Consider the following 26,916-nt stretch of genomic DNA (forward strand, 5'->3'; position numbering starts at 1 on the left):
AACACACTTATTACATCATCTTTCCTGATGAACATCATCTATCTTCTCAAACAGTAGGCTGACCTAGAACTGTTATGATCATTGCTATATCCTCAGAAACTAGCACAGATATACTATACTGAAGTTTACAGGGCTAAAGCCCCCAGCATTGGAGATTTAAGAAAACCACTTTCCTGGGCTCTTGGCTGGCTCAGTTGGTAGAACATGAGACTCTTGATCTCAGGGCTCTAAGTTCAAGCCCCAGGTTGGGTGTAGAGATTACTTAAAAAAAAAAAAAAGAAGAAGAAGAAGGAAAGAAAGATCTTAAGAAAAAGAAAAGAAAAGAAAACCACTTTCCTAAAGAGAAAAGTAGCAGGGTTGATACTAAAAAACAAAACCAAAAACTGACTTTAGACTGAACCACCAGCATCATATTAATAGTTAACAGAGGAGGCGCCTGGGTGGCTCAGTCCATTAAGCACTTGACTCTTGATTACTGCTCAGATCGTGATCTCCTAGTTCTGAGATCAGCTCCACTTCTGGCTGCGTCCTGGTCATAAAGCCTGCTTGAGATTTTCCCTCTCCCTCTGCTCCTCCCCTTGCTCATGTTCTCTCTCTCTCTCTCTCAAAAAATAAAATAAAATAAAATAAAAATAAAAATAAAATAACAATGGTTAACGGAGACTGTATCCCCAGTGTGGGGTACACTGTGTTTACAGTAGCTAGCTCATTTATTCCCCCCAAAAGCCAGACAAGGTAGATACTAATTATTAGTATACTCTATTAAACATAAGAAATCCAAAACTCTGGGAACTAGGTTTACTGTGCAAGAAAAACTGTTCTACAGGCACTATTTTGCTAGAAATGGTATCTAGGACTTGAGGACTTGAGGTTTCCAGGCGCCCTGCCTCTGGCCCCGCCCCCGCAGCCCTCACTTCCCGCCCCCCTCCACCCTGAGCTCCTCGCCCCTAACACGTCCCCTGCCCAGCCCCGCCCCGGCCCTAGTCGGTGCCGCCCCTGGGCCGCGGGGAGCTGTGCCTGCAGTGCCAGCTGTGGCCGCCGGGGGGCAGTCGCGCGGCTCAGGCCCGACCGCTCTGGGCCGCGCTCCTCGCTCGCCCTCCGACTCCGCTCCGGCTGGGAGCGGCTACCCTGCCCGCGCCCAGCGCCAAGTCGCCGGGCTCCCCGCGCCCGACGCAGCAGCTCGGCTCCCGGGGGCCGGACTGAGGCCGCAAGCAGCGCCGCGGGGTGTGGGGCGGACCCAGGAGATGAAATGACAACGTCAACCCTCCAGGTATCTCGGTGCGGCGGGGCTCGGCTTCCGGAGGCCGGAGGAGGCGCGGCGGGGCCTGCGAGCCAGCAGTCGGGCGGGCGGCCTGCTCGGAACCCCGGCCCAGTGGCCCTCTCCCCGCCGCCCTGTCGCCGCCTCCACCCGTTTCTGTTTTCATGCGCCCGGAGCCACGGGCCGTCTCCCGTCCAGAACTCCCGTGCCCCTGCCACCCCCACCCCCTGTCCGGCCAGGCCGAGCCCCGAGGCCGCTCCGTGCAGCCAGCGGCGCCCGAGTACCGCGGCGGGAATCAGCCTCCTGCGGACCGCACAGGCGCCGCCGGGGAAGCTCGGTCCCGCAGTCGGGCTGCTTGCTCTCCCTCCTCCTGCTTCCCTTAGGACGAGTCCCCGCTCCTTCCCCAGGCTTGGATTTCCTCCTGTCGGCCCGCGACCCTTCATTCATTCCCCAGGTCTTGCCTGGTGGTGCTGGGGCGGCGCCACCTGGATGCGTGACTGACCCATTCTCCAGGTGCTGCCCGTCCTGCTGGGCCGGCAAACAGAAACCTGCCCAGGCCTCAGACCTGGGCTTCAGTCTTGGCTCTGCCACTCAGTCGCATGTGACCTTGGGCCAGTTACTTGATCTTGGAATTTCGGGTTTCCTGTCAGTGAAATGGGGTGATACCCTGTAGGGTTGTTGTGACAGTGGCTCTGGATTGAGTAATACAGGTAAAGTTTCTAAATACAATGTCTGCTACATAGTGCTCAAGATAAAGCCTGTCAAGGAGTTAGGCAGGACTTCGTGGAAGAAGGGGCATATGCCTGGATCCAGAAAGGATGGGTAGCATTCAGACACCTAAAGGTGGAGGAAAAAGTGGGAACAGAGGCATGGAATAAACTGGGCTGCTTGGCCAGGAATTGACTAGAGTCCAAAGCCAGACCCCACCATCCACCAGCAGAAGCTCTGATATGTTATCACAGGGGTTTGTAAACTTTGGCTGCAGATCCCACCTGTCCAGTTTTTGTGAGCTAAGAATGTTTTTACATTTCTGTTCAAGTTTTATTAAGGAGCGCCTGCATGGCTTAGTTGGTTAAGCCTCTGACTCTTAATTTTTGCTCCGGTCACGATCTAAGGGTCGTGGGATGGAGCCCTGCGTCTGCTCCATGCACAGCAGGAAGTCTACTTGAAGATTTTCTGTCTCTCTCTGCCATTCTCCCTGCTCACACACTCTCTCTCTCTAAAATAAATAAATAAATCTTAAAAATAAAAGCTTTGTTGAGCTATAACTCACCACACAATTTGGCACATTTCAAGTATCCGATTCATTGGCTTTTAGTCTATTCAGAGTTGCGCAACCATCATCACACTTTCAGAACCTTTTCATCACCCCAGAGAGAAACTCCACACCCTTTACCATCAACCCCACGAACCTTTTATCTCTCCCAGCCCAGGCAAACACTCAGATAATTTCTGTCCCTATGGATTTGCCTCTTCTGACCACTTTTCTTTCTTTGTTCATTTGTTAAAAGATTTATTTATTTAGTTTAGGGAGGGGGAGGGGCTGAGGGAGAGAGAAACTCAAGCAGATTCCTCGCTAAGCATGGAGCTGACTCGGGGCTCGATCCCATGACCCCGAGATCAAACGAGCAGAAACTAGGAGTCCGATGCTCGACCAACTGCGCCAGCCAGGCGCCCCTATTCTGGATATTTTATGTAACTGGAATCATATAATATGTGGTCCTTTGTGACTGGCTTCTCTCACTTAACATAATGTCGTAGGTTTTTTGTTTTTAAAAGGCTGGGAAAAGATATCTCATGACACGTGAAAATCATGAAATTCAAATTTCAGTGTCTATAAATAAAGTTTTATTGGAACACATTCCTGCTCTTTCATTTACGTATTTTCCATGGCTGCTTTCGGTCTACAAAGGCTGAGTTGTGTAGTTTCTCCAGAGGTTGTATGGCCAGGCAAGTCTAACCTATTGACCATCTGGTCCTTTACAGTTTGCCAGCTCTTCTGTTAGCACATCTTCCTTAGCCTTGTCCTTCACCCTCATCCTTGCCATATGTGTTACTAGAGATGCACCAGGCTGGCAGTTTTATTTATCACCTCACCCTTGTGTTATGCAAAACTATTCTTCAAACTGCAGCTGAGGCCTCTTGCCTGTGAAGCGTTGTATGCACTTGCCAGAAAGACTTAATGTGCTCTTAGGTGCATTAATCAGTCAAGTATTTCGAAGGGAGGGGAGCAGAGCATCCCTCAAGTATTGTGCTGAGCCCTGCCTTTCTAAAGGACAGACCCAAGCAAGGAGGCATATAGAGTGAAAAAGTCCATGGAACTGGGCATGTTTGTTCTGGAGAAGAGAAGCCATCAGGGACAGGGGAACTCATTCCACTGTCTCATCAGAAGAGCAGGTGGTAGGGGGAGAGTAGACCTGCGAAGCTTGTGTTTAAGCTAATCATCCGAGACAGTTCTGGGCTCCTGGCCATTCCCTCTTTGTAGGTAATGGAGGTAGCTGAGCTTGGAAATAGTAGCCAACACTTTGACCTTTCCTCATCTCCTCCACCTGGTGAGTTCATTTATCATCATCTTGGCCAAACTGACTCCCGTCCATCAGTTCTGTAGAGCTAGCCGTGTCTTACTGAGACTTCCGACTTTCAGAGGAGGAAGGGCTGCACAAATGCCTGAGCCCGGCCAAGAGCTGGTCAGGAGGTTTATTGTTTGCTGTGGCCGGAACTGTGTGGACATGGTGGGATCTGCCGGCCTCATGTCCAGTGCCGATCAGCTTGAGGAGGGTAATTCTGGTAATGCTTCCTGGGCTGGTGAAGCCACGGTTTCTAAAACTGGATATGTAGGTGTAGGGCAGCTGCTTGAAAATACAGCGTGCTTTGAGTTGAGTTTAGAGGACAGGCCTCCAGGAATTGTGAGATTCACAAAAATACCCTCACAGAGTTCTTAGAAAATTCCAGAGGACCATTCCCCTCAGTTGGCAATACATATATGTCTTTGGAGTAAGCAAGCCCTTTTCTTTCTTTTTTAAAAGATTTATTTATTGTAGTATGTGCATATGCCAACGGGGGAGGGGAAGAGGGAGAGAATCTTCAAGGAGACTGCCCACTGAGCACAAAGCTGGACGCCCCTTGTGTCCAGCTTTTGGCTCATGACCTGAGCCAAAACCAAGAGTCAGACACTTAACTGTGTGCCAGCAAGCACTTTTCTTACTAAAACTACTGGTATGCTGATCCATGTGTCTAAGCATCCCCTCCCTAAGGAGCAAATTTAGGAAAACCCATCTCTTTTCACCACAGAGAAGCAGTTTGGGCCAATAGGAGGATCTGGTAGAACTCAGGGCTGGCTCGTCTCTGGCCTTCGAGGGCAAGTGCGGTTCCTGGCCTTCTCGCTGAGCAGCACACCAAGCAGTTGGTTCTGGCGTTTTCTCCAGGCGCTGGGTCCAGGGCCACTTTTCTTTCCCTTGATGCAAGGAATAGAAAGTGGATTCTCCCCTTGAGCCCTAACCTGAGATACTTGGTCAGGTTTCCACTTACTGAAATCCAGAGTGAAATTGAGAAGGAGATCGCTTTCAGCTGTATGAGTGTATTGTGAAGAGGGATGGCTGTCTTTTAAAGCTCCCTTTCAACATCTTTCTAGCTGATGTTGGAAAAATAGGCCGGCATAATTGTGTGCATCTAACACATCTGTAGGATTCCTGCTGCCCTGGGACTGCAAGGGCTTTTTGGGTCTCTTGGGAAGCACTGAGGTATCTGAGGTATTTGCTTCACCTTTCCAGAAAGCCATTGATCTGGTGACGAAAGCCACGGAAGAGGATAAAGCCAAGAATTACGAGGAGGCCCTCCGGCTCTACCAGCATGCCGTGGAGTATTTCCTACATGCTATCAAATGTGAGTCACACAGGGCCCAGCCCGCCGGCCGAGCGCCTGAAGAGCTACTGCGGGAGCAGGTGCAGGTGGGCACACCCTCTCCACTTCCCCTTTTGCAGATGAGGCACACAGCGACAAGGCCAAGGAGAGCATTCGAGCCAAGTGCATGCAGTACCTAGATCGGGCGGAGAAGCTGAAGGATTATTTACGGAACAAAGAGAAGCATGGCAAGAAGCCAGTCAAAGAAAATCAGAGTGAGAGTAAGGGGTGAGTACAGAGGAGTGGCAGACCCCTGCCGGGACCAGAGACCCCAGGAGCATGTGTCCTTTTTCTCTGTTGCTGCCATTCCTGGTGCTGAATATTTCCATGAACGGTGTCTGGTTGGATCCGCACAGAAAAGCTGTGGGTGAAATACGAGCCAGCAGGGAAGTTACAAGCCTTGGATTCCATACTAAGACTCTCGGGGTACATCCCACCGCTACCTCTTCCTAGCTGGGTGATCCTGGACGCATGCCATGACCCCCTGTGCTTCCAGGCTTCTCATCTGTAGAAGAGAGATAACGTTCCTTCCCGCCCAGTGTTGCTCTAAAGGGGGAATGAGATGATGGGGGTCAAGGCCTGAAAGTAAAGTGTGGTGGGCAGGAAGGATGGAAGAAGTGCCAGCTGCTGTGACAGTCAGAGTTACTGTTTGCATCTGACAGATGAGATGGCCCAGATCACAGAGCTGGCACCGGCTGGAGTCTGGACCCCACACAGGGCCTCTGTGTCCTACCCCAAAGCCAGTGTTTGCTCGGCAGCCCCTCACCTCATGTGTGGTTTGCCCACCACAGAGATTCCAGTTAGCTGAGCATAAAAGCCAGTGGTGTCCTGAAAGTGAGGGGGTGGGCCCAGGCAGGAGGGTCACGCAGCAGGAGAGAGGTGGGTGGTGTGTCTGCCGCTCCCCGCCAGAGCCGATGGGCTCTGTCCCCAGATGGACAGGTTCCCCAGAGAGCCAGACATACTCTGGGAAGGGAAGAGGAGGGGGCAGGAGGTGAAGCATCTTTGGGGGGGGCTGGAAGAGTTCTGAGGATGGCTGATCACTTAGGACCCATTAGGGATTGGCCCTGGAGTGAGACCTGTGACCTTGTTCCTTTCCCAGATACCCCGCTTTAAATCTTACCTTCTCTCTGAGTCACAGCCACTTGCTGTCTGGTTGTGAATCTGTGTGAAAGGCCAGTGACAGCTCTGGTTGCCCGCCCAGCTGCTCCTGAATTCCAGCCAAAGCGTATAACCCTCACCAGCCTTCTGAGAGAACACACGTCTCTGTTCTTACTCCATTAATGAAGAAACAAGGTTGGGTCATGGGAGTGTTTTCCTGGGAGTGTCAATTACAGGTGGTCTGAGGCTCCCTGAGGTCCCTCACCACTGCTGAGCAGGGCAAGCGGCTCTCTACTGGGCCAGCAGCCAGAGCCTGACCTTGCTCTCAGAGCCTTCTTGGCAATTGCCTCTTGCTTTAGCCTGTCATCTTCTGTCTCCTTCCCCAGCAGTGATAGTGACAGCGAAGGGGATAATCCAGAGAAAAAGAAATTGCAAGAACAACTGATGGGTAAGAGGCCTGCCCCCCAATGGCGGTGGGGGTGGGGGGTGTGTGGCGAGGGCCTCCTGGAGGGTCGGCTCACACTCCTCAGTCAGGCTCCAGGTTGAAGGCTCTACTTGCCTCTTGCAGGTGCTGTTGTGATGGAGAAGCCCAACATTCGGTGGAATGATGTGGCTGGCTTGGAGGGGGCCAAGGAGGCCCTCAAAGAAGCTGTCATTTTGCCAATTAAATTCCCACACTTGTTCACAGGTAAGAGTTGAGCTACTTTAGGCCAAAATGGAAAAACAGCAGGCTTCCGAGGAACCCAGCCCAGGGCTCACACTCGGAAGGTGTCCAGGAGCAGGGGGCCACTCAGCTCTCTTGGCCCTCAGGGTGTGAGGGCCCAACCTTCCCTCTCAGGGCTCTCGGTGGAGAGAGGCCCCAGGGTCTACCCATCACAGCCATCTGCTCCTTGGCTCCTCTCTGGTGTCAGGAACCCCTTTGCAACTAGAACTTCAACTTGACTCCCAATGGGTGAGTAGAGTCAGGAACCAGTGGTAGCCAGAGTCACTTCCACAGTTCTGGGGGGTCATGAGCCAGGGCTAGGAGCAGGCTCTCAGCAGGTAATTCAGTTCCCTTTCTTCCTTTGCTTCTAGAATCGGTCATCTTGTCAAGTTTTTCTGTTCCCCTTCCCCAGTCAGGAGGAAGCTCACCTCAGGTTATTCTTTGTTGTAGGCAAGCGTACACCTTGGCGAGGGATACTGCTCTTTGGACCCCCTGGCACAGGGAAATCCTACCTGGCCAAAGCGGTGGCCACAGAGGCCAACAACTCCACCTTCTTCTCTGTGTCCTCCTCAGACTTGATGTCTAAGTGGTTGGGGGAGAGTGAGAAGTAAGTCAGCTGCCAGACCCTGCTTCCCTGCCCTTGAGCCACCGCCCAGAGGAACTGCTGTTGGGGGTCATGGAGAAGGAGCCAGTGGAGGGGAATCCTGCTAGCTTGTTGGGTGGGACACTGTCCTGACAGAGCTTGCCGAGACTGAACGGGCGCGCTGGGGAGAGGAGTCCTCATGAAGGGAAGGCAAAGGCGCTCCCAGTCTTTGGGTGTCAGGTGGGTGTCCTCTGTTGGGGGCTTCATGTGGTTTAGTTATTTTCCACACCGACTCCCGTTTTGCAGAGGAGGACACCAAGGCTGAGCGGAGGGGAAATGACTTGTCCTAAATCCAGAGCTAATGACTGGGGCTGTCACCAGGGCTGGCGGTTCCTCACGGCACCGTGCTGCCCGTGGATCTGTGATGACCGGGGGCTGAAATCCTACCAAGACGGGCGTCCTGACCTGCCTGTGGGAAAGGCAAAGAGAAGCAGTGGCTGGGCCCTTGGCTGGGATGGGTGTGGGCGTCCTGATCCCAGCCCCACTTGTCACCCTCACAGGCTAGTCAAGAACCTGTTCGAGCTGGCCAGGCAGCACAAGCCCTCCATCATCTTCATCGATGAAGTGGATTCCCTCTGCGGGTCCCGCAATGAAAACGAGAGCGAAGCCGCCCGAAGGATCAAAACGGAGTTCTTGGTCCAGATGCAGGGTGTGTGCCAGCACTGGGTGCCCTCCCCGGGGCCTCTAGCCAGCCCAGCGCGTCGTAACTTCCTCAGCTGCGGCTGGGTCTGATGATCCTTAAGACAAAGGGGAAATGTCAGAGCAGCCCTTCTGGGCTCCGACTCCACAGGCCTGCAGAGAGGTCACCCTGGCCTTTGGCCACCAGCCTTCTGCCCTTCTCGAGGCCGGCAGGGCTTCAGAGAAGGCTCGTGGCCCAGCGGAGCTGGTTGGGGCCCTGCAGGTGGGGGGCACGGGGCTGGCCCCAGATCGGAACACAGAGGCCCCTGAGGTGCTTCCCCCAGATGCTCCTGTCCTTGCAGATGTTCTGAGTCGGTGTCTGTGTTTCCCGTTCTCCACAGGGGTGGGGAATAACAACGACGGGACTCTGGTGCTTGGTGCCACCAACATCCCCTGGGTGTTGGATTCAGCCATTAGAAGGAGGTGAGTTCCCCCTGGTAGGTGCCGGGGGCTGAGGTCTTTCTCCCGCTGCAGTCAGCCCGTGGTCTCCTGCCGCTGTGGCTGTGGGTGCGGACGGCCTCCGCTTCCCTGGAGGCCGCTTCGCGTCTGTGTGGTGAGCAGAGTCCTCAGTGAAGCCACCTTCCGGAGGGCCCCAGCACCTCTCTCAGCGAAGACTGTCACGCCCTCTCTTCTCAAGTCCTGCTGTGTGCTTGGCTCTGTAGGTTTGAAAAGAGGATTTACATCCCGCTGCCTGAGGAGGCTGCCCGAGCCCAGATGTTCCGGTTGCACCTGGGGAGCACTCCCCACAACCTCACAGAGGCCAACATCCACGAGCTGGCCCGGAAGACGGAAGGCTACTCGGGTGCCGACATCAGCATCATTGTGCGGGACTCCCTCATGCAGCCGGTCAGAAAAGTTCAGTCAGCGACACACTTCAAAAAGGTGAGTGGAGGAGCGCCTGGGTGTCTCAGCTGGTGAAGCATCCAGCTCTTAGCTCAGCTCAGGTCTTGATCTGATCAGGGCTGTGAGCCCACGGTGGGCTCCACTCCTGGTGTGGAGCCGGCTTTAAAAAAATAGGAGAGTGGCCAGCAAGGAGTTGTTCAGAAAGTGTCACAGGAATGGGGATGCCAGCTTTCTCTGCCAGGTCCTTGGCTGCTCAGGGGACATTTCTTTGGTCTCATGGAGAACCAAGGACAAGTATGTGAGCCCTCTGGCTCCACAGACTGGGGTTGCACCTGCTCTCTCTTTCCGTCGTTCTTCCTGCGTGAATGTGAGCGTCTGAGATTGTGGGAAGCCAGAGGTCATGGCCCCATGCAGTCACCTCTGCCACCTCCACAGTCAGCGCTGTGCTGTCGTGTGTGGGGCCCCCACTCAGTGTCTGAAGAATCAGCAGGTGCAGAATCACTCGCTCTAAGGAGGAGCTCCTGTCACACAGCGTGTCTCTGTTGAGTGTCTGCCAAGGGTCCTGCTGTGTACCTGGTGCTGTTCTAGGACGTGGGGAGACACTTGGGACCACAGCAGACAAAAATCCCTGTTCTATAGGAGTTGAGGAGATACTCATTTCTTAGAGGGTAATGAGGGGGAAGACAGAGCAGGAGATGGATTCTGGTGTTTCTGATGTTTGGAGTCGAGTGGGCAGGTTGTATTCTTTTAATAATAAAAAAAAATTTAGTTGAGGGAGTGAGGAGTTGGGAGGTGCAGAGGGAGAGAGAATCCCAAGCGACTCCCTGCTCCATCTCACAATCCTGAGATCACGACCTGAGCCGAAATTGAGTCAGGTGCTTAACTGACTGAGCCACCCAGATGCCCCACAGTAGGTTGTATTCTTAAAGGATAGGCCATCCTAGATAAGATCTGAGTCAAGAGTTGAAGGAGGTGGAATTAGCCTTGGGGATATTTGGGGGGATGTTGCCAATAAAGCAGACTGTGGTTAGAAGAACAGTTTTGATGTCACTACATTTGTGGTGAGATTTGATGGAGTCACTGAGGGAAAGGAAGATACTGAGACACTTCAGGCCACAGATCGCGGTTCTGGAGAACAGTGCCTGGAATAACACACTGACCACAAACCTCCAGAATCCTACTGTGAGCTACTTGCACCTGCCAGCCTGAGACTTCTGAAGGAGTCATTCTCTTCTCAGACCGATGAATGACCGAGAAAGCCAGGCACGCATTCATCCTCTCCCACTGCCTTCTCTTCAGGACTCAGAAAGCTGAGGCATCCCATCCCTTCCCCAGCCGTCGAGCTGGAGCCCCTGCAGCCTGACTCCTATTTGATTTCAGGTCTGTGGCCCTTCCCGCACCAATCCTAGCGTTATGATCGATGACCTCCTGACCCCTTGCTCACCAGGGGACCCAGGGGCCATGGAGATGACTTGGATGGATGTCCCTGGTGACAAACTCTTAGAGCCTGTGGTTTGCATGGTAAGTGGCCAGCTGGGAGAGGGACTACACAGAGCCCAGAAAACTGGGGTCTTGGGCCTGAAAATAAAAATAGGCTTCTCCCCTTCTCTGGAGTAGTGGGTTGTCCTGAGCTGTTGTGGCTCCTCTGAAACAGAGAGGGGCTCTGGGTAGCTGGGGGTCCTGCTGTTAGACTCAGTGGGGACCCAGGATGGAGGACATAGCATGAGCATTTTATTTTATTCAGCAAGAATAAAGTCCTTCTGGCATGACTGCATCATTCCATGGGTTTGGCTTGTTTCGTGCCCAGGAGGAGGCAGCGAGTGTCTGTTGGCAGTTGGCTTTGGTGTCACTGCACAGGCAGCCTCATGGGACTAGTCCTCCCCTCTCCTCGTCCTGGTCTTCCAGATGGTCTTGCCTGTTGTGCGGGGCAGGTGTTTGTCAGTGTGGCTGGTATGGCGGGTGTGTAGTCAGAACGAGCTTCTCCCAGCAGTTAAGACATGAGGGGAGTTTGAATTCTCTCAGTCAAGAAGTAGGCCTGTTTGGGAACGACACGAGCCGCCTCTGGAGGGAAGAGCGGTCCTGGCACAGGAGACATGCATGCAGGTGCCAGGCAACCAGAGGGAGCTTTGCCTTTGGGGCTGGGAGCGACTGGGAACACTGGCTTCTTCCTGCTGGACCCCATCGGTCTGCGCAGAGAGGCTGAGGACCCTGGGCCGGGCTCCTCCTTAGGTTCGTGCCCTTGTCTTTGCAGTCGGACATGCTCCGGTCTCTGGCCACCACTCGGCCCACCGTGAATGCAGATGACCTCCTGAAAGTGAAGAAATTCTCAGAGGACTTTGGACAGGAGAGTTAAAAATTTCTTCACTTGGTGACGGTGAAGGTGGGAGGTTGACTGGTGTAATAAATCCACGGCACTCCCCACGTCAGTGGCCAGACAGCGCTCCAGGGCTCGTCTTCACGGCACTGCGGCGTCCCCTCTGCTGTCTGGCCGCCGGCTGGGGAGCAGGAAGGAAGGGCCTCCCTGGCCGCAGAGACGCGGAAGCACATTCAGCACCGGGTGGAATACTGGTTCTTCCTCCTTCCTCTCCTCCTCCTCTTCTGGATGCTCACCAACTCTTTGTCTTGCCCCTCTGTATTTTTTTGTTGTTTTTTTTTAAACCTTTCTTTGATCCCCTAAATTAATGCTGCTTGGATTTTTGTCTTGTTTATAAATAAAGTTAAAATCTCCCGGAAGCGTCAAGGGGTGGGAGCAGCCCGCACTGTGGGGCTGTAGACCTTCAGGACGGCTTGCCGCTCCCTCAGCCTGTCCCTTCTAACCCAAGTTTTACTCCCTGCCTTGGAAGGCCACGAGTCAAACCAAGCCATTCCCAACCTCCTAGGTCAGCATCCCAGGCCCTGTGTCCTCCCTGCAGGACAAGAGGATGGTTTTTGTGAGCACAAAGCTGTGTAGATCAGAATGAGTGAAGGCAGTCAGGTGGGTTTTACTGCTGCCTTTTCTTCCCTCTGAATGTGAGACCACCACACCCCCACCACTGCCCCCTTTCCCTCTTGAGCCACCTGAGTGATTGCATCTTTGATTCTTATCTGGGCTCCTTGAAGGCCACACTTGCTTCCATGAGAAAGACCCCCTGCTCTTTCCTCTGTGCTCTTCTCTTCATCAGACCAGGGGACTGCCAACTGCCGCAGTTCCCACTGTTCTCCAGTCGGGCTGGCCGGATCCTCCCCGCTCCCACCCGGCCCGCCGGGGCCTTGCACCTGTGGCACCTGGACAGTTCTTCCTGCGGACTGGGAGGCCTGCGGGCCAGACATGGCCTGTAGCTATGTTTGGTTTGGCTTGCTGCCAACACTGAAAAATCAAGAGTTGATGTAAAAATTCAGATTTCTGGCTTCTGGGAGATTAGGCAACCTGTAGCCACAGCTGAGCGGGGGGCTGCCCTGTTCAGAGGCAGAACACTCTCCAGCTCACCCATCCCCACACGGACTGCCTCACCCCTTCGGCTTGCCTGCCCAGCTCCTGTGGCCTGGCCGTTTGAATTTGTGACTCTTGATCTGGAGAACTCCCCGCCTCCCCGCTAGGCTCTGTAGAAATGCTGAGAGGAGGCTCTGCGACTTGTGTGAATGAGTACACAAAAGGCCTGCCCTCGGGCTCCTCTAGCTCCCTCCAACTCCAAAAACCATGATCATTGTTCCAGGTCTTACCAGAACCCAAACTGTCCAGAACTGATGTTGTGACTGACTCTTAGATCACAGTAGCCTTGCACCATGGTGGTCTTTGATTTGGTTAGGAATGGCAGCTGAATTGTGACAACTTTTTGTTGGGCTCCTTGAAGGCTTAGGCCCAAGTGCTCCTCTCCAATGTGGGTACATCGGCCCTGCCTCAATACCATGGGACCCCTTGGCAGCAACTATGGCTGGCATCTTTGTCACTTAGGAGTCCCCAGGGCTCTCACTTTAGTTATGTGCCCTCAGCCAGCAGTTATTGTTTGTGAACACTGGACTAGAAGCCAGCACAGGACATTGCCCTGCTCGTACGATTTCTTTTTAGCTACTTGTGTTTTCTTATTCTACCTCCAGCCACCTTTACTTGAAGCAGGTCCTTGCTTGCTTTATTTTTAAAATCTTCCTTTCTATTGCTCAGACACCTTGACAAGTCACGGGTTAACAGAAACAGGCTGCTGTGGTTCATCTTCACAGCTCTGGTCACAGCTGTCACAGATGTCATGCCTCTCCATCACCAGTGACAGGATGCAGGGTGATGACTGTCCTATTCACATGTGAGGCTGAAGTCACTTCAAACTGATGGTGTGCCTTCACCATCCATGTTAAACACCACTCACAGGTCCAGAGGCATTTCCTCCCCTAAAAGCTAACTCTGAAATTCACTCCTCCCTACTTGGGAATTCTGTCCCAAACCTTCTGTCTACCTTGGCTTTCAACTTTGGTAATTGACTTCTAAGGTAGGTGACTTCTGAAATGTTCCTTGGCTCAAGATGATTTGTGAGTGTGGTTATTGTGGCTGATACATCTCCCTGAGGTGGGTGACGTTTTATTAGAAATGCAGATTTGTGGCTTTAGGCTGTAGTGGCTAGTTGGACAAATCCTCCTAGGTGGATTTGGTTACAGTAATGCACATCCTGATGTCAGCAATACAGAGTTTCAGGTTTTCTCCAAGGTCCTTTCTGAGCAGCCACATACTCTCGGGCCCCAGATCAGAAAGCTGCAGGCAGATGTTACCGATCTACATTACAAAGGCATCTGTAAGGACGTTAACCACAGAGCGAGGTAAGGAAGCATCAGAATATTCTGAAGCCGCCCTGCAGGAGCTTAGGAACATTGTCCAAAAAGGAAAGGAGGGTCACTGACTTCTAATTTTCTTAAGGATCCATGTTTTTAGTATACACACCTCTCCAGTGGCTGAATATCTAACATGACCTTGGAGCAGTGCTGGCTCCTATACCCTTCCAAAGTTTAATGCAGAGAGAGCCAGTTACCTTTGGCTTGACCTTGTAGGGCCCCATGGGGTGGTCTGTTTCGAGAAAGCCATACTGGATCCATTTAGTTAACTACTGTTTAAAACAAGTTTTTTCTAAACAACTTCCGGGACTGACTACAAGGGTGACAGGATTTTGAGGATTGTGGTAAGAGTACCTGTGTTGCAAAACTCAACATAAAAATGAGGCAAGACCAGTATCTAGAGAAACAAGTTCCTTTAGATCTTGCAAAACTCTGACAGTATCTTAAGGCTAATCGTTGGTCAGGTTGATGCTAATTTATTTTTCCAAAAATAATTGTGACCAGGAAGCACAAGTTTTGCTTTGTTTCTTTTCTAATTGTGACAGGAAGAGGTTCATTGCTTCCTCAACTATCATCCCTCCCCTAGCCCTGATCCATGAGCTCCACCACAAGAATGAGCCAAACAGCAGCTGCCCAAGAAATCTTAGCAGGGAAATCATCACCCAAAACTTGTGACCCCGGTAAAATGTGTAGGTACTCATTCATGTTAATACTGTCATTAAACACTTCATGAACTGTGACCATTCTGTTCTGTTTTACTTACACAAGCAAACTGCTGTTCAAGGCAAAGGACTGACTCTGCAGGTAAGACACATACAAGCCCTTTGTAAACATAAGAACTCAGTGAAGATGATCAACCACAGTCTTAACCTGCATTTTTAAACAAAGCTTTCAGATATTAGGGATTATGTCATTATCAAATCTTGGCTCAGGGTACATTATACAGGTCTATGAAATAATGTCTACTAAGAGTGGTTATTTATTTTCCCCAATTACCACCAACAAAATCATCAGGAAATGTTCACTCTTTTGGGGGAGTTCATTTTCTTCTCAAGTTGAAGGTAATATTTTGTCCATGGCTGATTTCAGGGCAAACATTTTTGATATACTCCTCTGACCTGGTTTGGCAATTCACTGTTTTCTGTCAGACCAAACCAGTATCAAGTTGATACCAGGCAAGTCAAACCCAGCTCAAATCCCAAGTGTCCGTGTTTTGGTTTCCAGAATCCTCAGATGCAGCAGAAAAAAATTAATCATTCACCTCCATCCAGTAGATGTTTGTAAATGTCTTGCTGTCCATTTTGTCAATGAACAGGCAGCCCTGCAAGTGGTCCATCTCGTGCTGGATGATTCGGGCTGCCCATCCGCTCGCCTGCCACACGACCTGCTCCCCTTTGGGGTCCAGCCCTGCAAAGTAAGTTACAGCCTGGTTAAGGATATGCTTAACCGCATCATTTTTAATCTCCTCACCTTTCCCCTACCTCTGGTGTTCACAGAAGGCAACATAGAAGGGAATGTAGACAGCAGCCCCTATTCTTCCCAGAAAAGATGCCTCAACCATGTGCATTACCAAGTATTCAATGTGGCTCTAACGCTGACAATAGGTTGCCGGACTTACTATGAGGCCGAGATGAGAAATGATCTTTGTAAGGTGCCTCATTTCTAAACATTTCTCCCATTTCTGAAGTACTGCTGATTTATTCAATTCCTAAGAGTCTTTCAACTTGGTACACTATGAAATTAAGGGATACCATTTACTTTCTGACCTGGACCAAGTGGCCTACTTAAGAGGAACAATCTTCCCAACCCCAGCAACAAATCACATTCCACAAGATATCCTGCGGTATGACAAACATGTACAGCTCATCATCCCGGCCTCGGGAAAGCTGGGTCCCACTTCTCCCATTCCACCACGACAGATCCAATTGGGTAAAAAGGGTACGTGTGTGAGACAGCCAGGGAGAGGGCACACAGCAGAGGACCTGTGGTGAGGTACTGTCGGAACTAGGCCACGTTCCCAGCCCAAGCCAAGTCCCAGACAAGCTGTCTCTGCTGTCACACTAGCCCCCATCCCCATCAGTCAGTCTTGAATCATGTCCCCTGCAGGGTTCTGCCGGCAGGCTTCGCTGAGCCTGCACTTCACAAACCTGCCTTTTAACTGGAGCTTTGAGAAAACTACATAGGACCAGAGATCGCCGCTTCCATGGGCAAAGGGGAAGAGCTGCACGCGTTTACCCAACCACCCCAAAGCCACCGCCCTGCCCCTGCCGCACCTGAGATCTGCACGGCCTGGAAGCGGGGTACGCAGGCCAGGAAGCCGGCGACGCTCTCGCAGCCCTCAGGGAAGGTGACCAGGCGGCTGTCTAGCACCCGCAGACTGGGGTTCACAAACACGCGCAGGGGGAAGGGCTCCATCTGGCGGGCCTCGCGCAGGCGCGGCGGGCAGGCGCGGAAGAGCGCCTCGGGGAACTCCAAAGCCAGCACCTGCAGCGGCACTCCGAGCTGCGGAGCGCTCAGGCCCACGCAGCGCCGGCTCCGCATCACCTGCACCAGCCTCTGCACCAGCCGCTGCAGTTCGGGCCCCGCCAGCTGCGCCGGCTCCACCGGGCCAGCCACGGCCCGCAGCGCCGGGTCGCCGACCTGACACACGCGCGGGTAGGGCGGCTGGGGCGCGCCCAGCACCAGACGCCGCACATAGCGCCAGTAGGACCGCCGGCGCGCCGGGCCCTCGAGGCTGTCCCGGGTGGGCGCCGAACTGCAGCCCCGGGCGCCGCCGCCCGCCGCTCCCCCTGACCACGATGGGGCTGGTCCCAAGCAGGGACGCGCCCGCGCCAGGAGCGTCCCCAGCAGCAGCGGCGCTCCCATTCGGTTCCCGGTACGCGGGACAGATCCTCCCGGTCGCCTGCGCCCTCCCCGGCCCCCGTAGGCGAGCGCTCCCGTCGCGGGGAACGCCGGGAAGCCGAGTTCTCGCGCGCCTTCCGGAAGCGCGAGCGCGGCCCCTAGAGCGCAGCCCGCCTCCGTGACGTCAGCAGCTTTATTACTGAATTTCGTGTTTTTATGTATAATCAACCGTTTGCAAGCGTGACGCATGGAGGTTCCCCCTTTCGTATGCGCTCACGAATGCCTTCGCAGCGTACCCCCTGGGGCTGCGCCGTGCTCTCCAAGGCCGGCCTCACCTCTCCGCGGGCGCGGCAGAAGCGCTGGCCGCCCCGCCCGTTAGGTGTCCGCACCCGGGACCTCAGCCGGCGGCGCCTCAGCGGAGTCCGCCTGCTCCTGCGCATCCTCAGGGCGAGCTGCAGCGGCGGCGGGTTCCATGCCTGACTCCTCGGCGGCGGGTGCTGGAGCTGCGAGCTCCGGCGCCAGCTCCTTGTCATCCAGACAGAGGACCAGCTCTCTCTTCGGCAGGAGGAAGGCAAGAGGCTCCTGGACGAGGCCGATGTTCACATGCCCAAGGTTTCCGTACTTGGAGAGCTGAGTGGGTGGAATGCCTGACCCACAGGTAGAGAAAGTGAAATAGAAAAAAACGTTTAACAAATTTAAATATTGATGTGTCGCAGAGGAAAAAAAAAATTATAGGACGTAACAGACACAATTTCCACAATGCCATACAGTGAAAGGCGTTTTTGTGATTTGGGACCAAAAACCATACTATAAATCGAGACTTTGAAGGTAATCTGGAACAACACGGTGGAGGGTTGATGGAGTTAAGAGCCAAGAGAACCTCGGAAGGCATTGGCTTCCTTGTGCCAGGCCCAGGGAGAAAGCTGGGGGTAAAGTTGCCAAGAGCCACTCTGCTGGTGTGGCCACAGCGAAGTGAAGACAGATTGGGGAAAAAAATCTTTTCAAAATACCTTTTCTGGACATTTCATATTAATAGAGTCATACAATATGTGGTTCTCCTGTAACTAGCTTCTTCCACTTAGCCAGATACACACATACTGTATTATTTCATTTATATGAAATGTCCAGAAAAGACAAATCTGTTGTAATAGAAGGCAGATTAGTGGTTGCCAGGGGCTAAGACTGGGATTGGGTAATGACTACACTGGACAAGAGCGTTCTTTTTAGGGTGATGGAAATGTTCTAAAACTGGACAGTGGTAATGGCTGTATATATCTGTATACTTACTAAAAAACAGTGAATTTTACAAATAGGTGAAATATTTAGTATATGAATTATATCAATACAGTAGTTGTCAAGATCTTTCCCCTCCTTTCTCTTACCTAAGGTCTGTGCTATCTGAGCTGGTGGAAAAAGGACTTGGAGACAGCGATTTAAATAAGGAACAAGGTCTTCCAGGAAGACAGTGCAGAACTGGACAAAGAGCTCTTGCTCCTCACTGTTGAAAGCAGCTTCTTCTGCGCGATGGAAGGCCAGGATTGTTTTGGTTACCTAGGAGACAGGGGCACCATCAGTCACTAGACTATCACCATTAGTGGTACCTGAAACTAAGCACAAATATGCAGCCCTCAAGTTTTCATAAAGAAAGTCATTCCAAACAGTACATTATATTACTGTCTTGTTTAAATTCAGAATTGTGGTCTCTCCACAGTTCTTTCGCTTCGTTGATGTATTTTTGACCCAAACCCAACTTGTTTCATTACTGGCACACTTTCCACTTCCAGTGGAAGAGCATCAAGGTTCTTGATTCCTACAGGAGATGGACCACAACTATATTGGGTCCAGGAAAATGAGGCAAAATTATAAAATATTTTTACTGAGTAAGGCTTCTGAGGTTCTAGGAAGCTAGACCGCTAAAAAATTATAAAAGAACACTGAGCTAAAAAAGAAGTTCCACATTAAAATAAAAGAGCAACCTAGCTGACGTTCCTGGTTCAAGTCCTAGCTGTGCCACTTGCTGGTTTTGTGACTTTGAGGTGATTGAACACTTTGTGCCCCCTGTTCCTCAGTTTCCTTATTTATAAAGTAGGGCCTGCAACAGGATCTATCTCTTAGGGATGTGAGGATCAGTTCTCAATAGGTATAAAGTATAATGAACACGACCTGGAATGAAGTAAGTTCTACATAAACATTAGCGCGTTACTATTACCTGAATTCATTGACTACAAAGTTTCAGTGCTCATGCTTCCTTCCTCTTTCAGGAGGGCTTGAACAGACTTTTTTTTTTTTTTTTTTTTTTTTTGAGTAACACAAGTGGGAAAGTTTATTAAAGCAAAAAGTACACTCGAGATATGAAAGCGGGCAAGCCCAAGAGTAAGAGAGTTGGGCTCAGAAAGATTTTATATAACCATGTCACAACTGCCACCTGGCGGACAGCAATTGTAAGATGCTGTAAGTCATAAGAAACATCCCATTATATAAAGGTTTAAATATGTAAAAGATATTTTACAGGAGATCATTAGTTGTAGTATTTCTTGTATTGTGTAGAATTCTAAGATGGTTCTTAAGAATCCCACCCCTGGTATCCACGCCTTTGTGTAATCCCTTCCCCTTGACTGCAGGCAGAATGTGTGGCTTGTTTCTAACCCCTACTTAATATGGTGAAGGTGAAAAATTTGCAGATGTAATTAAAGCCCCTAATCAGTTGACTTTGAATTAGTCAAGGGATATCCTGGTTGGGCCCTACTTAATCAGATAAAAAAAGGTTGAGGGCGCCTGGGTGGCTCAGTGGGTTAAGCCGCTGCCTTCGGCTCAGGTCATGATCTCAGGGTCCTGGGATCGAGTCCCGCATCGGGCTCTCTGCTCAGCAGGGAGCCTGCTTCCTCCTCCTCTCTCTCTCTGCCTGCCTCTCTGCCTACTTGTGATCTCTCTCTGTCAAATAAATAAATAAAATCTTAAAAAAAAAAAATTAAAAAAAGGTTGAGGATTTCCCTACAAATAAAAGAGACTCACCCAGGAGAGTTGCTCTCTGTTGGCCTAAAACAGAAAGCCACACTTTATGGAGGGAGGTGGCTTCTAGGACCTAAGGGCCTTAAACCTACAATTGCAAAGAACAGAGATCTAACAACATGAATGAGCTTGAAAGGGGACCCCAGGCTTCAGATGAGACTGCCGCCTGGCCAATACTTTGACTGTAGCCTTGTGAGATCCTGAGCAGAGAACCCAGGACTCCCAATCCAAAGAAACTGGGAGACGAGAACTGTGTTATCTTGGCTGCTACGTTTGTAGAAGTTTGTTATGTAGCAGGAGAAAACCAACACATTACTCAGTCATTTTTACAGGTGAGCCACTTTATGTATTGTTTTAGGTCCCATCATGGGGGACTAACTAGAGCTTCTCAATCAGAAAAAGTCTAAAACCGCACTAAGCCTAAGTCTGCAACCACGTATCACACAGACTGATTTATTTTTTACAAAAGTCTGGCCACCTGTTAGAAGCCCCAGCAGGGAGCCAGCAGAATGTGCTCACCTTGACAAGAGCGTCCTCCAGGGCCCTAGTCACTTCCTGTGCCAGGGCCACAGGGCAGCAGAGGCGCAGATCATTGAAGGCAACCAGAATATTGTTGAGGAAGCAGGCAAGTGGGGGGAAATCCAAGAGTACCATGGGTGGCTGCAGGGTCCCCGGCTGAGTGACTGGCACAGCAGCAGGCAGGTTACTGCTGCCCAGGATGGTTGGAGCTGAGATGAGGGTGTAGGAATTCATTTCATCCTCGAACTTTTCCACTGCTTCCTGAATTGCCTTCTGGAAAGTGCTGATGGCCACCCGCTGGAAAACAGGAGCCAACTGGCCCCGGAAATCAACCCCGACCCGGCTGAAGGACAGCCCAAAGTACATGCACTGACCCAGCAGAGAATCTAGACGACCACCAATCCCCCGGTAAAGGTCGGTCTCCAGCACCTGCAGGAACTGTGAGACTCTCTGTAGCACCCAGCCATAGAAGATGGCACTCTCGTTTATAGTGTGCTCACCCATGGCAGGGGGCAACAATGGGTCCTCATCAGAGAATATGGCACGGTACTGGGTGATGATATCGAACAGATGGACACGGCAGGCCTCAATGGTTTTTGTGATGTGGAAATAGGGATCGTCATTGGGGATGGCAGTCAGAATGGAACGGAGCCAAGCATCTCGGGCCTGAAGAAACTTCACCCTCAACTCAGCCTCAGTGAAGATATCCATGCACCGGAGGAAGCTAATGACACGGAGGCAGGCGGGGAGCTGGATGTTGGTTCTTAGTTGCTGGATCAGCTGGCTCAGCATCAGCTGCATGGACTGGCGCACTTCGTTCACGATGCCCTGACAATATAGGGAGTCGGTCACATCACAGTGGGAATGACACTTCCGGGAACCCATTCCGCTACCCCTGAATAATTGGAGATCAACATTCCCACTGCTTTCCTGATATGAAGATTTCCTAAAGTTGATGTGTACAGGTTTATCAACAAATACCGCATTCACTGTGGCCTACAAGCCCTGTTTAATTGTCGTGCCTCAGCAGCTTTCTAATTCTGTCCGTCTGCTCACTGCAGTCCAGTCACACTGGCTGTCTTTTTCTTTTTTCTTTTTCTGCCTTGTATTTTTTTTTTTTTTTTAAGATTTTATTTATTTATTTGAGAGAGAGAGCATGCACCAGAGGAGGGAGGGTCAGAGGGAGAAACAGACTCCTCGCTGAGCAGGGAGGCCAACACGGGACTCGATCCTATGACTCCAGGTTCATGACCTGAGCTTAAGGCAGTTGTTTAACCAACTGAGCCACCCAAGCATCCTTGTATTTCTTAAACACTCTCAACTTGTTCCCTCCTCAGTCTGCTATACCTGGTCTTTCCACTTTCTGGTTTGCTCTTTCCCCACATCTTTGTGTGACTGGTTCCTTCTCATCATCTGGGTCTCAGTTTAAATATTATCTCTCCAGCAGAGCCTTTCTTCACTACTCTACCTAGGGTACATACCCTAGTCTCCTACCCATTCCCTAGTTTATTTCCTTCAGACAGTTACCATTATCTGAAAGGATCATATTATTTATTTACCAACTATCCGCTTACATTCATGAAATCTAGGACCTTCTGTGCTTTGTGTCATTGTCTCCCCAAGACCTAGATCAGTGCCTGGCACATGATTAATATTTATCAGTTGAATGAATGAATGAATGTTTCATGTTCAAGCCTGCCTGGCCACTAGAAACCAAAATAAAACATGCAAAATTTCCCTAAGGTTTCTGCCTAAAGGTTCAGTGATAACCACAGAATTACTGATTATAAAAACATCAGTTTGTGTCCTTTTGGGGCAGTGTGGCTACCTGGATGACAGGGATGGAGGAATATTTCCTTTCCAGTCGGCGTACATAGGCTGCAAGCTCCAAGGCCTCTTCATAATAGCTGTTCCGGACACAGGTGTCCATTAGCTGAGGAATCTCCAGGATTTCCAGGATTTCTGTGTGCCGGTTTAGAGTCAGGGTGTTCATCCGGCGGTTGGAGCTGATCTCCTCAGCCTCTTTAACAAAGTTCCTAGTAACAGACAGGAGAATATTGGTTGCTCACTACTCTACATCCAAAACTTAGCTACAATTACCAAGAATTTATTATGAACTGGACAGTGATCTGGATGGTTTATGATTTAATCTTCACACCAAACCTGTGAGGTAAGTACTATCACCCTTGAGGCAACTTTAATCCCAGAGAGGCTAAGCGGCTTGTCCAAGATCACACAATTAATAAATGATAAAAATCTGTGAGCCCAGATCTGCCACTTAACTAGCAGTGGCAGGGTACTTAGGCTCTCTGAATTCTCTCCTTATTGGTAAAATAGTAGGAGGACCCACCTCATAAGCATGTGAGGATTAAATGAGATGATGTGTATAAAGCATTTAACACAGAACCTGACACACAGTAAATGTTAATAATAGCTATTCTTTTTGTGATCCCTTACCAGCTTAGAAGCTATAACCTTACCCTCAAGTTCCCTCAGCCTCTTCATCTTTTCTTAGCGTGTTGTTCCACTTTTAACTCCACAGTTTTCCCTTCTCCATAACTACAGAGACCTGCTTTATGAAGTCCCCTATATAGGAAGGCGGGCGGAAGGGTATAGAAGCTCTTGTCAAATATCCAAAGACTCAAAACTTAAATTTTATCGAGAAAGGCTGAAAGGTAGAATTAAGGATAATAGACTGAGGCCTAAAGAGGCAGAATATGGCATAAAAAGGAGAGATTTTTTTGGATAATTTTTGCTGCCTCCAAATGAAAGGATTTCGTTGTCCTTTGGGTGGTCGGCTCGTGTAGCTTATAGCTGGCGATCGTAGAATGTTAGCTATGTCAGACCCAATAAGTGCTTTGCGTGGATTCTCTAGTACTCACAACAGTCCTGTGAGGGAGGGACGTGCAGCTGTTTTCCAATCCTGCCTTGGGGCAGGCTTACTAGCTTCCAAGTGCCCCTAGACAATCCCCAAGCCATCTCAACTTCCTCATACATAGAATGGGAATAACAGTACCTACCTCGAAAGCTGTTATGAAGCTTAAGTGGATTTTTAAAATGCTCAGAGGAGCACCTGACCCATGGTAACTGCTATGTGTTAGCTATTTCTTTCGTCATAAATGTCAGCTATTACAGTTGTTAAAAGCCCCCTTAGTGCCAGGCCCGCCGCACCTGCAGCTCTGCTGGAAGCTGGGCAAGCGGTCGAGCAGGCGGCCGAGCGACGCCTCCACGTCGCCAAAGAGGCGGTGGATGCGCTCGGTGCACTCGGCGCCTCGGATGAAGGTCTTGTAGTTGGCAAAGGCCAAGTCGCGCGTCTGCTGCAGCAGCTGCGCTCGCTCTTCCGCCAAGCGCTCGGGCTCGCGTCTCAGCCGCTCCAGCCCGGAGCCGCTCAGCTCCCGGAGGTAGCGGCCCACGTCGGGCCGCTCCCGCCACTGGGCCTCGGGGAAACGGTCTCGGAACAGCGATGCCAGGAGCCCTTCATCCTCCACCTCCCCGAGAGCTGCGGCAGTGGCCGTCGTTGTGGCAGGCTCCGTGGTTGACGAAGCGACTGTCGCCGTCGCCGCCATCTTCCAGCAGCAGCGTCACTTCTCCTCCGGCCCTGCGAGGGCGCTGGCTCGGAATCCAGGACCGGAAGCAGCGGGGGGTTCGTATCCGGCCCGCTTGCTTTGCCGATGGTCCTCCAGGCTGCGGGGCACTAGGGCAGGGACCAAATTGACGGCGGCTAGAGAGGCAGGCTTTGGGGTTGCCAGGGAGCGGCCGGCGGCTGACTTCCGCTTCCGGCCTCTGAGGCACGCGGATTCGGTGTTGTAACCCAGCGGGAAAATGCGGCCTTTAACTGAAGAAGAGACCCGAGTAATGTTTGAGAAGATAGCGAAATAGTAAGAGCGCACGGAGGGGAAGGGGAAATGTGTGTGTGGCGGGTAGAGTGGGGACGCGGGGCCGGGAGGAGGCTGTTGGGGCGCTGTCTCCAGCCCTCCTTTTGCTTTCAGCATCGGGGAGAACCTTCAGCTGCTGGTCGACAGGCCCGACGGCGCCTACTGTTTCAGGCTACACAACGACCGTGTGTACTATGTGAGGTGAGGCGGTGCCGGGTGGACGACAGGAGCCCCGGATGGATAACTGGGTCCCACCAGCTTCTCCCATCTGACACCTTCTTCTTCCTTACCCCTTCAGTGAGAAGATCCTGAAGTTGGCGGCCAACATCTCTGGGGACAAGCTAGTGTCGCTGGGGACCTGCTTCGGAAAATTCACTAAGACTCACAAGTTCCGGTTGCACATCACGGCTCTGGATTACCTTGCACCCTATGCCAAGGTTTGTAGGGTGGTATTCAGTCGGCCACTGGGGAGGAAGGAAGGCAAAGATGAGGGCCACGTCCGAACGCAGATAATCGGGTAGCTTCTCTGTCACGGAGTCCGTGCCAGCTCGTGGGGATGTGTGCAGGGCTTGCTGCTTGGGCATGGTTGGGGTTCTGGCATGAGGATGCTGTATGGTTGCATAGTCCTAGTTATGTCCAGCAGAGTAGAAAAGCCTATGCAGACCCCACTCAAGAAAAGCAAATTGGTGGCTTTGGTGAGAGCATAGTGGGATCCAGAAAAGGAGCTTTTAAACTATCCGTGTGAGAGATTACAGAGTTGAGGAAAGAACTTTCTGGCAGTTCTCTTTAGGGCGTGAATAATTTGAGATAACCATCCATTTTTTCTCTTTTCCTTAAAATGCTTTCAACATATCCAGCAGCTGGCTTATGTGCAGAGATACAGCAAGTAGGATTTTAATGCCTCTTGGATTTAATTCTGTTTTTTGTGTTTTTTTTTTTTTTTTTATAGTATAAAGTGTGGATAAAGCCTGGAGCAGAGCAGTCCTTCCTGTATGGGAACCATGTGTTGAAATCTGGACTGGGTCGAATCACTGAAAATACTTGTCAGTACCAGGGAGTGGTGGTGTACTCCATGGCAGACGTCCCTTTGGTGAGTAGAGATGGTAGCTGTTATAAAAACCAAGTATCTTTTTAATCAAGAAGGATGTATTTTCAATCAGTGCGCTTTAGAGACTAAATTTTCAGCACCTTTCAAATTTCTCAAAGATAAGAACTGTATTTTTTCATCTTCATTATTTCTACCCCTCAATGCGTGCCAACTGAATGACTTGAGTGAATCAGTGTCTCTTCTTTTGAATCCCAGGGTTTTGGGGTGGCAGCAAAGTCTACACAAGACTGCAGGAAAGTAGACCCCATGGCGATTGTGGTATTTCATCAAGCAGACATTGGGGAATATGTGCGGCATGAAGAGACTTTGACTTAAAACGAAATCATCGCAAGGACTTATGGCTGTGTGGAAGGGCCTAGCTTTCTTTCCTGTGTCTGTGTAGGCTCCATCATCATGTTGAATTTTGTCAACACTGTGACTTCTTCAGGGACTTCTTAGTTTAATATTCTATTATGGACGAATGCAGGCTGGATTCTTATGCGGAAATGGCTCAAAAACAGTGTTTCAGATCTTTGCGTTTGTGACTAAATAGAATACTGTGTTTTATATTTGAATCAAGGGGCTTCTTGTCTTGAGTAACAGGTTCTAAGTCATTGGAACTGAGGACAAGAATAGCTAGCTTATTGTTATCTGTGATAACACTGTTTTCCAAACTCATGATAAGAACACAATTGATTTTCTTCATTATTTATTAATACCATGGAAGTCAGATATTACCATATTAGAATGGTAGGTCACATGGGATTTTACTAATGAAATTTGGATAAAATAACAGCAATTTGTTCTGCCAATTTTCTATATAGTAGGTTCTGTGTGGTGTGGGAGAAAACCTTGGATTCAAACCCTGGTTCTGACACCTGCCAGCTGTATGGCTTTAGAGGCGTCATTAAACTTTGATAAGCTTATTTTCTTCTTTTGCTTCGAAAAACAGCTTTAACCATCTACCTAAGAATGGTTTTTAGAATTAGAAATCACATTTGTAAAGCACTTAGCACAGTGCCTGGCAAATGTTAGGTGTTAAACAAATGGTAAGAATTATTTTTATGTGGTATATACCGGGTATTTCTATTACTAAGGATAGGATCTCCTGTAGTTATAGTATAGTTTTGATGATATATCTTGGTTCTTGTTCTCCTTTTTCTTAGATGGTATGATCCCAGGCTAATGTTATTTTCATCACCTTGATTTCTTAAAACGTGATTTCCCTTACAAACCTTTATTTACCTGACTGGACTAGACAGAAAGCACTAATCATAGACACTGAAATAATTCAGCTCCTCCCCCTTTGTCCATGCCTGCCAAAATTATTTTTGGAATTATTAAAATGTTTTTTAATGAAAAAATTCCACTAAGTTTTTTTAAAACTGCCTGTATTATAAAGCATTTCTTTAAATACACTTTTTTCCTGCTTATTTTAAATTCCAAAGGTGACATCTAAAAATAAAATTTTCAACTACAACAAAGCAGTCTACCAATTCCTGTTTTTGTATGCAACATGTAAAACAGATATGTTTTGTCCCATTTTTTTTTCAATTCTTCTCCTTCCCAAGGTTATGTGTAAACCCTCTAGATAGACTTAGTAAAGGTTGAGGGACCGCTGTATGTTGAACAGTAGTTTTATGGTAGCATTTGGTACACACTTTAGTA

General features: G+C 50.3%; 3 protein-coding genes and 1 long non-coding RNA gene across 9 annotated transcripts in view; 3 read left to right on the forward strand and 1 right to left on the reverse strand.

Moving 5' to 3' along the window:
- The first annotated feature begins 1,062 nt into the window (after window positions 1-1,062).
- Window positions 1,063-11,856, forward strand: VPS4A (vacuolar protein sorting 4 homolog A). Of its 2 annotated transcripts, none has more exons than XM_004744542.3 (11): window positions 1,063-1,270; window positions 5,029-5,140; window positions 5,239-5,386; window positions 6,646-6,704; window positions 6,825-6,944; window positions 7,410-7,566; window positions 8,103-8,251; window positions 8,622-8,703; window positions 8,943-9,162; window positions 10,504-10,644; window positions 11,375-11,856. In XM_004744542.3, the coding sequence occupies exons 1-11, from the start codon at window positions 1,250-1,252 to the stop codon at window positions 11,474-11,476; spliced, it is 1,311 nt and encodes a 436-aa protein (XP_004744599.1). In that variant the 5' UTR covers window positions 1,063-1,249; the 3' UTR covers window positions 11,477-11,856. The 2 variants fall into 2 exon arrangements, with proteins under 2 accessions (XP_004744599.1, XP_004744598.1); XM_004744541.3 differs by having other exon boundaries at window positions 1,064-1,270; window positions 6,643-6,704.
- Window positions 11,857-14,649: 2,793 nt separating this feature from the next.
- On the reverse strand, window positions 14,650-23,931 carry COG8 (component of oligomeric golgi complex 8). Of its 2 annotated transcripts, XM_045076228.1 has the most exons (7): window positions 23,458-23,931; window positions 22,115-22,322; window positions 20,287-21,114; window positions 18,141-18,309; window positions 17,251-17,405; window positions 17,148-17,169; window positions 14,650-15,324 (listed from the first exon to the last, which is right to left on the reverse strand). In XM_045076228.1, the coding sequence occupies exons 1-7, from the start codon at window positions 23,850-23,852 to the stop codon at window positions 15,167-15,169; spliced, it is 1,935 nt and encodes a 644-aa protein (XP_044932163.1). In that variant the 5' UTR covers window positions 23,853-23,931; the 3' UTR covers window positions 14,650-15,166. The 2 variants fall into 2 exon arrangements, with proteins under 2 accessions (XP_044932163.1, XP_004744597.2); XM_004744540.2 differs by lacking the exon at window positions 14,650-15,324 and having other exon boundaries at window positions 16,938-17,405; window positions 23,458-23,928.
- LOC106005032 lies at window positions 17,287-19,466 on the forward strand. Its single transcript, XR_001178195.2, has 2 exons — window positions 17,287-17,416; window positions 18,146-19,466. It is a non-coding gene; the product is annotated as an uncharacterized LOC106005032 (long non-coding RNA).
- Window positions 23,932-23,998: 67 nt separating the features above from the next.
- NIP7 (nucleolar pre-rRNA processing protein NIP7) overlaps window positions 23,999-26,916 on the forward strand; it is a 58,172-nt gene continuing 55,254 nt past the window's right edge. For 2 of the 4 annotated variants that reach the window (XM_013052277.2, XM_045076236.1), the window contains exons 1-4: window positions 23,999-24,164; window positions 24,276-24,362; window positions 24,460-24,598; window positions 25,111-25,251. In XM_013052277.2, coding sequence (XP_012907731.1) covers window positions 24,109-24,164; window positions 24,276-24,362; window positions 24,460-24,598; window positions 25,111-25,251 — 423 coding nt within the window. In that variant the 5' untranslated portion in view covers window positions 23,999-24,108. Of the gene's footprint in view, window positions 24,165-24,275; window positions 24,363-24,459; window positions 24,599-25,110; window positions 25,252-25,464; window positions 26,175-26,916 lie in introns of those variants that run through there. The other 2 variants (XM_004744537.3, XM_004744538.3) reach the window with 2 other exon arrangements.

The sequence above is a fragment of the Mustela putorius genome, unplaced genomic scaffold (genome assembly GCF_011764305.1).
Source record: "Mustela putorius furo isolate JIRA1106 unplaced genomic scaffold, ASM1176430v1.1 tig00000174_pilon_pilon_pilon, whole genome shotgun sequence".
In the NCBI taxonomy this organism is placed as follows: Eukaryota; Metazoa; Chordata; class Mammalia; order Carnivora; family Mustelidae; genus Mustela; species Mustela putorius.

What these genes read in the sequence shown, in the direction of transcription:
- VPS4A (XM_004744541.3), top strand. Translation starts at nt 1,250, where the DNA reads ATGACAACGTCAACCCTCCAG. An exon ending in AATCAGAGTGAGAGTAAGGG is followed by an intron (nt 5,387 to 6,642) that starts GTGAGTACAGAG and finishes CTCCTTCCCCAG; the next exon opens with CAGTGATAGTGACAGCGAAG. An exon ending in GTTCTTGGTCCAGATGCAGG is followed by an intron (nt 8,252 to 8,621) that starts GTGTGTGCCAGC and finishes CGTTCTCCACAG; the next exon opens with GGGTGGGGAATAACAACGAC.
- COG8 (XM_045076228.1), bottom strand. Translation starts at nt 23,852, where the DNA reads ATGGCGGCGACGGCGACAGTCGCTTCGTCAACCACGGAGCCTGCCACA. An exon ending in TCAGATAGCACAGACCTTAG is followed by an intron (nt 17,406 to 18,140) that starts GTAAGAGAAAGG and finishes CCTGTGGGTCAG; the next exon opens with GCATTCCACCCACTCAGCTC. An exon ending in AGCTCGCAGCTCCAGCACCC is followed by an intron (nt 17,170 to 17,250) that starts GCCGCCGAGGAG and finishes GACTCCGCTGAG; the next exon opens with GCGCCGCCGGCTGAGGTCCC.